The following is a 15,616-nucleotide window of genomic DNA, read 5'->3' on the forward strand; positions in this document are numbered from 1 at the left end:
GTCTGTACAAGCCTTCTTAGACAACGCCGATATCTAAGACTGTCTTAGGATCACAGTTACACCTCTTAGATAAGTAATGTGGGTTATTTTTCCACTAATTAAACACTCAGGATATCTCACCTTTTGAGAAACAAGTCAGCTCTGCTGTTTCCAAAATCATGGATCCAGCCATACATGCATCCACAATAATCCCTATCAAACTCTGAAAGATCCTTTTTTTTTTTTTTTTTTTTTGCCATTGTGATCAAGACTGTTGACGATTACTGACCAGCAGCATTCTTAAGTAGTTGCCTAGAACATGTGGTGACACATGTGACCAGTTATTTTGCATCTGCGAGCATAAGTGATTTCTAATTCAGTAGCTGGTATGTGTTTTTAATTACTTGTTTGGTCCAAAGACTTGTTCATTTTCATGTTTAACAATAAAGGGCATCAAATACAAAGGTTTTATATGAGTAAATTTTATATGAGTATATGAATAAATTTTATATGATTTTATATTACATTGAGTAATACAACAGTATTCTGTGGGTATGTAAAGTTAGTGTTCATTAATGTATATTTATTCATGAGGATGACTGATATTGAAGATTGAAACACAGAGTTTTAAAGAAGTTATCTTAAATCAGTTAGACCAGCGCATTCAATTTTATAGTGTCAGTAAATCTGTTGAACTTTTCTGGGTTATTCAAAATGTTAATCAGTTTCCTATAAGTTAGTTGGCTTTCCTAACTCTTTTTGTTGTTGTTCTTGTTTTTGTTCTTTAAGAGAAAAAAAGCAAAAGATAGAAGATATTAAGAAAAATATTAGAGATGCAATTTTGGTAAGTGTATATTTTAGTTTTATAACAATCAAAATTTATAACAACAATGCTAATAATGCTTGCTATATGCCAATTCAATTAACTACTTTTGGTTGATCACCATTTTATAATAAAACATAAATAAAATACCTGCTACTCTTGTAGATCACATGCACATCTTACATCTTATCTACTGGATTCATCATAACATTGTTACATGGTGCTATTGATTAGAAATGTATCATGAAATTATAAAATCAAGCTCTTGATTGTGTAAAATTGCTGCATTTTTGTTTATATTCTCCAGCTTGAATCAGAACTAAAGATGCATTGCAAGAAGGAAAATATTTCATTTAAGATTCAATTCTTCCTAGTACTCCTGGCCACCCCTCCAACTTTGTTAATCTCAGTTATAAAATTAAGCTTGTGTTCCTAGTACCCAACATTTGGATGAGCACATTACAACAACATTCAAGATTTGCTATCTTGTTGAACCCTTGCTAAACTTCTAAGGCATACTGATGAAAATGACAAGCCAAGCATAAAAGATTTTTAGGTGGAATTTCAATATTCAAATAGCACTTGCATTCCTGGTCAGAAGTCATATAAAATGCATGAAGAGGTAGGGAGCAAGAGCAAGATTTGAGGTCATCAGTAATCATCTGCAGTCTTCAGATGATTTTTTTTTTTTTTTGTTATGCAGTAATCAGCATTCATTTTGATAAATTATGGAGACTACTGCTGTGTTAAGAATAACTACTTTAATTTCCCAATGTTTTGACCATAATATGAAAGTAGAAATGTCAGGAATTTATTATTAGTATCCTATGATCCCATAGAGTCACATACTCATATAGGAGGTCCCTTTTGTCATACACATGCTCATCATACTGTTCATTAAACATATTCAGATTCTCTGCAAACACAATACTCTCAGGTAATACATTACAATCATTCACAACTCTCCATGCAAAAAAGCTGCTTCCAGAGGCAATTTTGCTCTCTTGCTCACACTCTCCTTCCAGGGATGACCTCTTGTTTCTCCCTTCCTCCCCCAATCTCCCACCATTTTATGAAAAATCTTTTCAATGCTAATCCTATGACAACCCTTACCAACTTGTATTGTATATCTCTATCATATCACAATACTCTGCAAATTGCATCATCTCAACCTTTCTTCATATTCAACATTCCAGAAATCAGAAGCTGTTTTAGTCAATCGCCTCTGGACCCTCTCTGACATCTCTTCATGCATTTGAAAACCAGGTGACTAAATCTATGCTCAGTAGTCTATATGTGGCTTAATCAGAGCCTTATACAATGGAACCAGAATTCTACAAGTCAGTGTCCTCTAAATTTTAGATCCTTATCCACCATCACCCCAAGATCTATTTCCCCCACCTCCAACAATACATCCCCACCAAGAGTAAATTCTATATCCCATCTTTGTTTTCCAAATTTAAAATTTTTTTCTAAAATTTGAAATTAAAAAAAAATTCTCACTTGGAACTATTGTGCGCAGGTCTGGTCTCCTGTTTCCGTTATGATTCTGATATAGTAGAGAGAGTGTTAAGAATGATATCAGGATTGTGGCATACTGATTATGAAGACAGATTGAGAATTTGTAGACTGCAGACACTAGCAAACAGGAGAAAAAAGGGGTGATGTGATTGAGACATGAACTTCTGAAAGGGTCATACAGGATTTCAGTTGATGTAATTTTTCAATTTATGAATGGTGGGAAAAGGACAAGAGGGCATCCTTGTTAGCTGTGAATGAAATTGCCGCTAAGAAAGGGGTGATGGCTAGATTTTTCTCTCATAGGGGTGGTGCGTGATTGGAATGGATTGCCATTGGATGTCGTGAGTGTAAACAGTGTGAATGAATTCAAGAATAAGTATGTGGCCTCCCTTGATGAGTCCCTGACTCCCTGGAGGTCTCTCTTAATAATAATAATAAGACCTTACATTTTGCAACATTTGAACTGCTTTCCACACTTCCATGCCCATTTACTCATTCTATTCAAATCTTCTTGTAAAGTTAAAGTAATTATTCTTAACAGGTAGTAGTCTCCATAATTTATCAAAATGGATGCTTTGGTTTAATTTTAATTGGAAGTGTTTTTTTTTTTATTATTACAAAGTAAATTTACTTAACAGGAAATTATATTATTTTTTTTAATCCTTTACTCAAGCTTGAGCATAAAGATCTATATGTGAAGTAGCAACATGATAAGCTACTTGTATATGGAGGCTGGTGACTTCACATCAGATTGCCCCAGAATCCCATAATGCATACTTCCTTTTGGACTCGCATATTGCCATGCATTATGGCAAGAATCACTATTGAGACTGGTCTCAACTTTTATTGAGGTCTTATCAGTGGTAAAAGTTGTATATATCGTGAAATACTAGGACAGGTTGATATGAAGTCATCTGTCATGGGTAAAAGATAAAAAAAAAAAACATAATTTCTTGTTATGTATAATTTAGGAAAGACCTATATTCTAATCTTCTCTAGGACACAAAGAATCTTTATATGGGCTTTTCACATCTGAGTAAGTTAGCAAGTGCCATATAAAGGTGCCAGAGTTTTTCTTTCCACAGGCACTAGACAGAAAAGAAAATGCATGCAGTTAATAGCAGTATTTCCTTCAATTTTTGCTTGCCCATATATGCATGAAAAACATTTTGCGGGCAAGTGTGCAGTCTCAGACTTAATGCGTGCAGTAGCCTGTGCTCACAATAGTGAAAGGTATAAGCCTTTAATACTCTTAATAATGATACACCTATTGGTGACAGAATCTTTGTTAAAAGATCTTGTATGTTGCATGCTAAATATTTCTGTAAAAGCAACCTAGATGTTTACTCCTTCAATTACTTAAATACTGCATACACATGCAATTTATAAACAAATTATGTTACTTTTTCCAGCCATCTAAATTTAAATGAATTTGCAGTTCTTATCAGGCTTTAATTTTGACAGTGACATTTTGAGCATTTAACTGACTAAAATCACTAATGTAATGTTTCTCATATTAAAGTTTCCTTTTTTTTTTTTTTTGTCTAGTTATAACCTGTAAAATTACAAGCACTAAATTAATTTGCGTAAATCTGTATAGCCACAAAGCAGCACTGCTTGTTTGAGTTCAAGACTGCCATCTAGATAGTAGACACTGTCTATGTTGTATTGACATAGTATTGACACTAAACATAGGATCCAGTGGGATCAAGCTCGTCTTCTCTATAGAAGCAGGTTTAAATATGAACGCTTTTCAAAGAAAGTTGCAAAGCCCTTTTACATCACCCAAATCTGAATTCGAACGATTGTCTCTCTCTTCCCAAAATTTGGGAGATTCTTATTTTACATAACCATCAAAAATAGTTTTTAATAATATTATTTATTAATATTAATTTCTAGCGTGTGGCAACAGTTTTTAATTGTTAAACCACCGACTGCGGTATCTAGCTTGTATTCCCTTTTCTTTGATTTGTTTCTACGCAGGATGATGTACTGTTATTTTCAGTATGAAATATCTGTACTTTCATTTCATTAAAGTTAATTACTGTGGTTATCATGTAATTTATTGTTTATAGTCATGCCATAGGTACCCTTAAAGATTGATCTTACTTTTTGTTCTTCCTTCACTGAGGGAAGAACAACCTTGTTAACTTCACTACCAACAAAATGCATTCTTATGTCTCACAAGAAATCTCACTTTTTCTTCTCCATACTTTTGATAATACCCAAACAAAATTAGATCGCTTTCTGGACTGACTTACATCTATGACTGTTTTTGGCATAAACACTTCACATCGTCATCATCCAAAAAACTTATTGTACTCATGTACAGCTACTATCCCCATGCAAATCCCAATTCTGCTGAACTTCAGAATACTGTTTTCTCGTTTGGGATGGTGCCCCAAAATGTTCCTTAAAATGTTTATTCTTCATCATCATCACTTTCCTGATATGTACCTGCAAGGGATGTTCAGGCTACAATGACAGCACTACATGATTAAGTTTACATTGTTAATAATCTCCTATCAACAAATTTCCTCCAAATTAGTGTATTACTTGTCACTACTCCAATATTGTTGTATCTAACATTTCATTCTTCGAAGGTACTTCTGACTGAATCAATGCCATCTATACCTTGGTCTTCCTCTGGATCTTTTTCTTGCCGTCAAACAATTCTATTTAAGTGACCAATATGACATTAGATTAGCCCTGCTCATACATTCCTGAATGCCAACAATGTTCAAGTTCGTTCCTAATGTTTTCATTTTTAATATGATTCTACCATTGATGCTGTCTGTTCAGGTCCCTAATTTTTTTCCAAGAACTCTCATATCAGTGTTCTCTAATCTTTGATCAAGTACTTCATTTCAAATCCATAACTTCAAACAGGTTTGAAAATTGTCTTGTATACTGCTAGTTTAGTGCTTTGACTATTTCTTCTAGTTTAGTGCTTTGACTCTTATTCCACATCAGTTTATTCAGCTGGCTTCCCACCATACCAGCTTTGCATATTCTGTTGATAGAATTTGCAGATTTCTATCACCATTTCCAGATTTAACTTGCCATTTTCACTAAAAACTGTGCCTAAATAGCTGATATAATTTGCTGTTCTATAGGATCTCCATTCAGAATGCAGCTGAAGTTTTCGATGATTCTGCCTATTTTCATAGTTTTGATCCTTTTATTGCTAATTTTCCTTCCAAACTTGTTACAGCTGTTATTCAGTTTAGTTAGAGAATTCTGGAGGCTTTCACTGGATAAGTTTAGGAGTACAGCATCATCTGCATAAAACAGAGAGCCAAGTTTTATATGTCCAATTCTAATATTGGGTTTAATGTCGCTTTATTTCATAATGTGATCCATATAGATGGTGAATAGAAGTGGAGATAATGTGCATCCATGTGTTACACCTGATTTTACATCAAACCATCTTCCTGTATCCCCCTTTAATTCTAACTGCTGACTTACAACTTAAATATACTGTAGATTATGTATTTCCCTGTATAATGTTCCATTTATAGGGTGTTTTGAAAAGCTTTTCCCTGAGTGCTTTGTTATATACCTTTTCCAGATCTACAAAACTTAACTACATTCATATTCCCATGATTTCTCAACTGTTTGTCGTCAAGTAAAAATCTGATCCTGACAACCTCTGTTTGGCCTGTATCCCATCTTGTTCTTCTCCCAGTTTCTCTTCCACAAATTTTCTCAGCCTCTTTTCAAGTATGCTTGCATAAATCTTACTTGAAACACTTATTAGAGAAAATTCTGTAATTCTCACATTCAGCTTTATTCTCTTTTTTTTATAGATGAGAACTATGAGAGCTTGACTCAAATCATCTGAAATTTGGACTTCTGACCAGGCCCTCTGAATTATGCAGTAGCCACTGCAAAACTTGTATACCTCCACATTTGGGCATTTCTGAATATCATCTAGTTCAGCTGCCTTTCCACATATGAAGTTTTTGATTGCCTTTTCTACCTCATGTATTGATATGTACTCCTGCTTGCATTCCTCTTGAAAATTTTCTATTACAGTGATAGAACTGTAATAGAACAGTCTTTCTAAATAATTACTCCAGACATCTAGGATACTGTTATCTTCAGTTTACATGTCACTTTTATCATCTGTGGTTCCTTTTACAGTACTCTTTCTTGCACTTCTTTTTCAATGGCCTCCAGAACATCCCCCCCCCATCTTCCTGATATTTACCTTCTATATTCTTACCAATATTCCCATGACGTTTGTTTAGCTACTTTCACACATAGCTTAGCTCTCGTACATTTTTCTCTGTATTCTTTCAGAGCATCTGCTGGCTTATTTGCTAGGAACTTTCATTATTCTTTCTTCTTTTCCAGGACTGCTTCTTTAACTTCCTGTGTCTACCATGGCATTCTTATTTTTCTATCCTTGCAGACAACTTCACTGCATGCCTTCCTAGCTGAATCAATCAATGTTTTCTTCAGAGTTTGCCACTGAGACTCCAAGGTTTGGTTCTTTTTTTTTTGAACTGTTTCATTCTTTCTTCAGTAATGCTTGTATAGTTGATTCTATAGTTTACCTGTAAAAGCTGCTGAAATTTAATTTCTTTTAAACTTTTACATACTCTTCTTTTCAATGTCATATTCAATTTTTTGCTACTGAAAACTAAGTGATAGTCACTTCCAATTTCACATACTTTGCACACTCTTGTTTATTCTTATGCAGAAAAGTGTACTTTGGTCAACAGATGTTCCTCTCCTTTACAGACTCATGCCATTCACTTTCTTGTGGACATTCTCTTTTTATATAAAGCCTTTTCTAGGTATTTTAATGAGTACGCTTCTGTTGGACTGACTTCCATTATTCTTCCACATTCCTCTTAAGCATTTAAAAACATGCATCTCTAGTCAACATTCATTCATTCACCCACTGTTCAGTCTTAAGTCTGTTGAACTAGCTTCTGGTCCTTCTCTTTAATCCATCTACCTCTGCTTTGGGAACAGCCTTCTGCATACTGCTTTACCCAAGGATTATGAGCTCCAGCTGCTCAAGAACAACACTGCATATATTAGAGGTTTTGCAGTTGCCCTTACAAGAAATTAATATTAAAAATTAGTAGTTTAATAGGAGATATTTAGTTGTTTTGCCAAAATGATGCAGAGTTGTGGAGAGTTATAAGTGATCACAGTGGCAGTTCAAGAAAGTTTAATTGGCTTTTATTGTTGACATATGAACACAATTTAATTTTTAATATTCCTGATTTTAGAGTTTTGCATTATTTATTACAGCAGTATACTATATTAGGTCTCTGTCAATCATCACTTCAGTTACTAAACTTACCTTTAAGCTTCTTTCCATCTTGTTTGAAAATTAAATTTGTTTCTCTCTCTCTCTCTCTCTCTCTCTCTGAAAGATAAATACCCTCCATTTTCATATCATAGAATTTATAGGATTATATGCTCATATGGCCTTTCTTATTTATGGACAGACTGGTCATTTTGCTTAGCTTTGCTTAGAAGAACATTATATTTTTCTTCGCAGGGCTGAAAGATTAGGTTTTTTGCCAATTCTGTATCTACTAGGCAAAGAATTCATGGGAATAAAACTAAATTCTTACTCAACAGTTATTTCTTATTAGAAAGAATATAAAGAAAGATGTGAAGCCCATTTCCATTGGCTGAACCTTAACAAAAATGACTGTATGAGGTTATCCTTAGAAACTCCTCACTTTTGTGCTAAGCGTATATATATATTTTTAATTATTATTTTGTTTTCTTGAATTCTCATAGTTTTTATAGATGGAATTCTCCTCCTTCAATTAATATTGTGCATTGTAACATGCACTTTAATTTTTATTTGTTATTCTAATTTGATGTATCTCTTTTCCTATGTGCATTGAGAATGGTCATGAAATGTGACAGAAAATTCTGTTCTTAATAAAAATTATAATATGTCTCTATATAAGTTATTCTATAATTAATTTAATTTTCACATTCCACTTAGAGAATGGCAAGGAGATCAGTGTTTGAAGTCACTGGTATAGAAGATATTGAGGCATGAATCATTTATGCACTAAATTTTGTAAATGAAGAGACAAATGGATTCTTCATCAGCAAAATTATGAATAGGATTTGCTGTTAGTAAGAGGTCATCATTGATGTAATGGAGGAAGAGAATTCTTCCTTCAATGCGACACTCCAGCATCGATGGAAGAATCTGATGAGAGAAAACCATCCCATGATATGCATTGAATGACCAGAGAATGAACAAATGAATGATCCACTTGTAAAGGGCAGGAGAAAGACTATAAACTACTAACTTGGTAAAAATGTCATGATGCCAGAAAATGCCTTGGAAAACAAGGGGGATCACATTGACTTCTTCAAATTTTCCCCATGCTTGTGTCCAAAGTTGGATAAGATTATCCAAGAGATCTGCTGTTGAGTAAGAGTGGCAGAATCCATATTAGTGATCACTAATTAAGTAGTGAATCTCTAACTAGTGAAGTAGTAGGCCTTTAATAACATTTCCATTCTTTTTGAAATTATTGAGGTTCCTTTTAGCTTCCTTTTCTAAGGATAAGTTGGAGAAAAACTTGCTTTCACTGTCAAGTAAATAAGCTTTTAAAGGTGATACAGGATGGGTTTTAATTTTGGAGCATACAATTGCAGAGATACTATTTGGACTAGGAGACTTATTAATATCAAGGCTATTGATTACTTTCTGATGTCCGTTTGGCAAAAGATCAGAGAGGAGGCATGCTGTGAGCAGTTTGTGGAGAGCGTGATATGCCTTGGTGATCTAAATAAGAGTTAGTCAAAAAAAAAACTGATGCCAAGATGTCTCTTATATCTTTTGATGTTATATTATTATTATTATTAAACAAGACCTCATGGAGTCAAACACTCATCTAGGAGGTCCTTTTATCTCACACACATCTCATCATACCGAGTCTTAAACACATTCAAACTCCTTGCAGACACCACACTCTCAGGCAAGGCATTCCAATCATTCACAATGCTGCACGAAAAAAACCTGCCTCTCACTCCCCTACTCACACCCTCTTTATACAGTTTCCAGGGATGACCTCTGGTTTTCCCCTGATCTCCCACTATTCTCTGTAGAACTTCTCCACCATTGATCCTATAACAACCCCTTACCAACTTGTAGGTCTCTATCATATCTCCCCTCTTCCTTCTCTCCACTAGACTCTGCAAATTACATCTTTTCAATCTTTCCTCATACTCGACATTCCAGAGGTCAGAAACTACCTTAGTCAGTCGCCTTTGGACCCTTTCCAACATCTCTTCATCCTTCTGAAAACCAGGTGACCAAATCTGGGCTCAATAGTCCATGTGTGGCCTAATCAAAGCCTTATACAATGGAACAAGAATCTCCCTACTTCTACACGTCAGTGTCCTCCTCATCATTCCCAGAAGTCTTTGTGTTGTCTTCACAATTTTGGCGATGTGTCCCCTAAATTTTAGATCCTTATCCACTATCACTCCCAGATCTCTAATTTCCTCTACTTCCAACAATATATTCTCACCAAGCATAAATTCTGCATCCCATCTTTGTTTTCCAAATTTTAAAACCTTACATTTTGCAACATTGAACTCACATCCCCATTTGCTTGCCCAATCACTCAATTTATTCAAGTCTTCTTGCAAGGCCACAACATCTTCACTACTCTTTATGGTTCGTCCCAACTTTGCATCATCTGCAAACAACTGAATATCTCCATCCAAATCTTTGCCAATATCATTAATATACAAGTTAAATAGTAATGGCCCTAAAACAGATCCCTGAGGCACTCCACTAGTGACTTTCCTTTTCCTGGATATTGCACCCCCATACACAACTTGTTGATACCTATCAGATAGCCAGTCTCCAATCCAATGCACTAATCTAATATCCAACCCCATCTGCTCTAGTTTGACTGTCAACTTATCATGAGGTACTCTATCAAAAGCTTTTGCGAAATCCAAGTATATTACTGTGTATCCTTCTCCTCTGTCCAAGGAAGCAGTCACTTTATTGTAATAAGTAAGTAGATTACTAAAACACAACCTCCCTTTAGCAAATCCATGCTGTCCATCAAAGATTATACCATTGTTGTCAACCCAACTCTGGATCCTAGTTCTCACAATCTTCTCCAACAACTTGACCACAACACCTGACACACAGATAGGCCTATAGTTTGATGCTTGAGTTCGATCACCTCCTTTATGAAGTGGCACAATCTTGCCCTCCTTCCACTCTTTAGGGACTTGACCAAGTGCAAGACTCGTATTAAAAAAATATGTCAAGGCAGGTGTCAACTCTCTGGCACATTCCTTCAGAATATGCGGTGATATATTATCAAGTCCCACAGCCTTATTTACATCTAATTTACTCAACTCCCCAAACACCTCTTGCTCACTTACAGTCAGTCTCTCCTCCCCATCATCAACTGCTCTTAATCTCTCCATGAAGTCACATTCACAAGATTGAAAGATCTTTATGAACTGCTCATTAAGTATCTCCACCACACATTCTGCATCAGCTGTCTTTATACCATTTCCTCCAATCAATGTCATCCTTCAATAATCATTCTTTCTTTTGCTGGCTACATATCGAAAGAACTCCCTAGGATTCTTTTTAGCTTCATTAGCTAACTGCTGTTCATACCTCTCTTTAGCTACTCTCACCAACCAAGTCACCCTCCTTGCCTGGTCTTTGTAGACCTCATGAAATTGGTTACTTCCACTTCTCTTATGCTGCCTCCACAATGCCCTTTTTCTCTGTATTGCATGCTTAATCTCTTTATTCATCCATCTCACACCTACCTTATTTAACCTTCTCACCCGTGGTATATATTTAGACATTAGACATGTTACTGTCTTACCATCAAGATCTTAGCTGTAGAAACATATTAGGATAGAAGTTTTGTCCAACAGCCTTAGCAACTTATAAAGTCTGCTTTAGATTTCTTGATGTTTTTGTAATGCGCTGTTGTAAGCTGAATGGGAAGCTGGAGTTTTTAACTTAAGCCATTGAGCATATGTTGCATTTTTAGCTTGGACTGCTTTTGCACATTTGTTGGAAAAACTATATTTTGGATAAGTGTCAGGAATTTTAAGTGGAATATAAAGGCACTAATCCCAGCAAGAATAATTTTCGTTATCAGATCAGAGCAAGTACTTGGAGAGTGGAAGTAATAATTTGATCATGGAAATGAGGCATGGAAACCCAAAGGCTATCCCCTTTGACACCATTGTAGTGCCATAGTAAATGAGTAGAAAGGCTTATCTATTGGCAGTACATTCTAGTTTATTTAAAGTTATTTATTCACAATACAGAATAATAAGAAAATAATTAATATTTATTAGCTGATATTTTGCAGGGAGATGGTATTATATCCAGCATCTTTGGAGCACAAGAACAGTTTGTCACAGTACATGAAACAACAACAGTTTGGTATAATATAACGCTGGGACTAGTTTAAAAAAATTGTAATGGTCAACATGAACTAAAGTACTAATTGGCATCTATTGTTGAATAAAGAGAGAGAGAGAGAGGAAAAAACAAGTATCAATTAGATCTTAAAATTACCATCTCCCAGATTTTTGGTAATTTGATACAGCCATACTTGTTGAGGTGGGAGTATGTTTTAAAGCTACTGCTGAATCCAAAAACAATCTCTCTGACTTATAATGACATCTGTGTAGCATATTTGTTTTCTTCCATTTGATCCTTTGTGAAAGGGGTATCCAAGGCATGGCCTGCTAGACCAGACTTGCCATAACGATAGTGCCAGATGTATTTTTTATGTTCTCCAAGGCAGATGTCAATAGTCTTCCTCTCTGCCCAAAGTAAGCCAGGTCATAAGAACAGGGCACTTCATATGCTCCTGAATGTGATAAAGAAGAGAGTTTGTCCTTAGGTGAACAGATGAGAGTTGCCAATTTGACATTGGTTTAAATATGGTGCATAGCTGATATTTATTAAGCACTCTAGATATCTTTTCAGATGTGCCTTAAATGTATGGGAGGGTAACAGTTTTGCTGGAGTCTTGTGTAATAGGCAATGGAGGGGATTTTTTGGAAACATTTAGTATTTTTTCTATTCTATGGGGATTATAGCTACTGGCTAAGAATGTGTGACATAAGTAAATGAGTTCAGTGGCAAGAGCATTGTCATTTGGAACTGTGGCTCTTTGAGTTGGTTGTTTTTAGCAATACCATACTTTTGAGCTGAATGGTGGCGTGTGAATGTTTGTGCAAATATCTCTCTGTATGTGGTTTACTATAAACAGAAAAAGATAATGAGCCACCAGGCAACTGTGATTCTGTGTTGTGAATCAATACCATTTAAATAAACTAGTAGTGCCATAGTATATAAGGCTGAGATTGGCTGGGAAAAGGATGATCTGTGGAAAAAGAAATGTGGATGGCTTAAAAATAGAAAAAAAAAATCCTCAGCCCACCCATGGTATGAATGTACTATAGGTTTACAAATAAACTTATTATGTCTGGGAGCCACATTATTATTAAAAAAAAAAATCTCCATGGAAGAATACCTCAATTTTGAGTAATTGCACTGTATATAATTAACTTACAGTGATAAATAATCCAAATGATCAGTATGATCATCAGAATTCAAGAATAGTGTGGATGGGGCAAATAATGTGAAGCAGGGAAATTTTGAGCCAAATCACATAAAGAAGATTCCAGGTCTGGGGGATATCAGACCTGAGAAAAACATGTTCTGCCCTTCTTATGGAAAGCAGCATGTAGATGTAATGTGAATGGTTTAGGTGAGCTGTGATGAATAACATATCAGGTTGGGATGCCTGTAAATGGTAGTGCATATCATCGATATGTTAGTGTTGAGATCTTGGATGTTTGCAAAGTTGAAGCAGAAGCATTTTTTTTTAACATGGATTTTTTTTTGTTTATTGTTTTTTTTTCTTTTTTTTATATTTATATATACAGCAATCCCTCGATTAGTGCGTTTTTGATTAGTGCATCATTTTTTTTTTCGATACCCAAATTCGATTAGTGCACCTATATACATTTTAAAAATTTATGATCTATACATTTTTTATGTAGAAAAAGCCATCAAAGGCTTGAAATGTGGAAAGGCAGCAGGAGTAGATGATATTCGACCAGAAATGCTGAAATGCTGAAGTATGGTGGTATAAAAGTCTTACAGTGGCTGCACTGCATAGTTCAGAAAGCCTGGACAGAGGGACTAATTCCCGATGATTGGAGTAGAGCTCTCATAGTACCCATATATAAAAAGGGAAATAAAACTGAATGTGAGAATTACAGAGGTATTTCCCTACTGAGTGTTCCTGGCAAGATCTATGCAAGTATACTTGAGAAACGGTTGAGAAGAATTGTGGAAGAAAAGCTTGGTGAAGAACAAGCTGGATTCAGGCCAAATAGAGGCTGTCAGATCAGATCTTCACTTTACGACAAATAGTCGAGAAAGCATGGGAATATAACAAAGATCTGTATTTAAGTTTTGTCGATTTGGAAAAGGCATATGACAAGGTGATAAGAGAGAAGCTATTCGATACGCTGCAGTTATATGGTGTCGATGGGGCATTATATCTAGCAATACTGAGTCTTTATTTGAGTTGTAAGTCAGCAGTTAGAATTGAAGGAAGTACAGGAAGATGGTTTAATGTTAAATCTGGTGTGAGACAAGGATGTACATTATCCCCTCTGTTATTCATTATCTATATGGATCACATTATGAAGGAAAGTGGTATTAAACCTGATATCAAAATTGGAGATGTTAATGTCAGTTCTTTGCTTTATGCGGATGATGTTATACCTCTAAATAAATCTGCTACAAGTCTGCAAGATTCTCTGACTAAATTCAATTGCTGTTGTAATAGATATGGTATGAAGGTCAGCAATAAAAAGACAAAGACAATGAAAATAGGCAGAATCATTGAAAATGTCAACTGTGTTGTGAATGGAGAACCTGTGGAACAAGTAAAACATTTCAGCTACTTAGGCACGATTTTTACTGAAGATAGTAAATTAAATATAGAAATAGACAACAGAATCAGCAAAGCTGGTATGGTGGGAAGTCGATTGAATAAATTCATATGGAATAAGAGAGAAATTAGTCGGAACACTAAATTAGCTGTATACAAGACAGTGTTCAAACCAGTTTTAACTTATGGATCTGAGAGCTGGGTCAGAAGTAAAACACTTGACCAAAGACTAGAGACCGCAGATATGAGAGTCCTGAGAAAGATTAGAGGCATGAACAGATGGCATCAATGGCAATATCATATTAAAAATGAGGATATTAGGAAAGAACTTGACATTGTCAGCATCCAGGAATGCGTTAGCAGAGCTAATCTCAGGTGGTATGGTCACTTAAATAGAATGGGCGAGGAAAGATTAGCAAAACACGTGTTCTCTGCCAGGTTGGCAGGAAAACAACCCAGAGGAAGACCAAGATATAGGTGGATTGATACGGTACAAAGTGCCTTAGACGATAGAAATATAAGATCTGATAATGTTGGAGTCTTGACAAGTAACAGACTGATTTGGAGGAAAATTGTAGATAGGAAGTTAGTAATGATGTAATTTTTTCATGTAGTACTGTCATATCCTGTACACCCCTTGAGGGTACATGGCAGGAATTTGATTATGACATTTTTTATGGCTGACTATTTTAAAAAATCACTAGCCAGGATGAAATAATTTAGTTACCGATTTGAAACATTTTACAAAGTTATTTTTTAATGGCATACTACACTATTTCCATGTACACTATGTTCCAAATTTACTGCCAAAATTTATGTTGCGTGCTTTACATAGTAATTTGCTGATCATATCTCGTGCAATTGTTTTCCGTACTTTTTTATTTGAAATTATTTTCCTAACCTTTAATCACGAGTAAAAGAATTAGTGAGCATAAAACAGAAGTGTGAAAATGATTCGAAAAGTAATCTGATTGGAAGAAAAACTTGAAATAATAAAGAGAAATGAACAAGGCGATATCCAGAGCAAAGATAGGACAGGAGCACAAAAATGGGTGAATCAACTGCTGAATACAAAGAGAAAGATAAGGCTGCTTGAATTTCTTCATGCATGCTCTGAAAATCAAAGTATTATAATGATTGAATTAGAGAGACTTCTTTTTACATGGATTGAAGATTATAACCAAAAACGGATCCCGCTAAACACTGGCCTTATTAAATCAAAAGTCTCTTTGTAACCTGGAAAAAAGGGCTATCAATGATGGAAAAGAAGAAGAATTCCACGTTAGTGCTGGGTGATTTGAGCTTTTTTCAAAAT

General features: G+C 35.2%; 1 protein-coding gene across 1 annotated transcript in view; it reads left to right on the forward strand.

The window, feature by feature from the left end:
- Positions 1-15,616, forward strand: part of LOC150103302 (guanine nucleotide-binding protein G(s) subunit alpha-like) — a 253,593-nt gene that overhangs the window by 98,916 nt on the left and 139,061 nt on the right. Inside the window, exon 3 of the mRNA XM_090397340.1 lies at positions 769-823. Coding sequence (XP_090253466.1) covers positions 769-823 — 55 coding nt within the window. The remainder of the gene's footprint in view (positions 1-768; positions 824-15,616) is intronic.

The sequence above is a fragment of the Typopeltis vanoorti genome, chromosome 9 (assembly GCF_054136105.1).
Source record: "Typopeltis vanoorti isolate ZY-2024b chromosome 9, IOZ_Tvanoo_1.0, whole genome shotgun sequence".
NCBI lineage: Eukaryota > Metazoa > Arthropoda > Arachnida > Uropygi > Thelyphonidae > Typopeltis > Typopeltis vanoorti.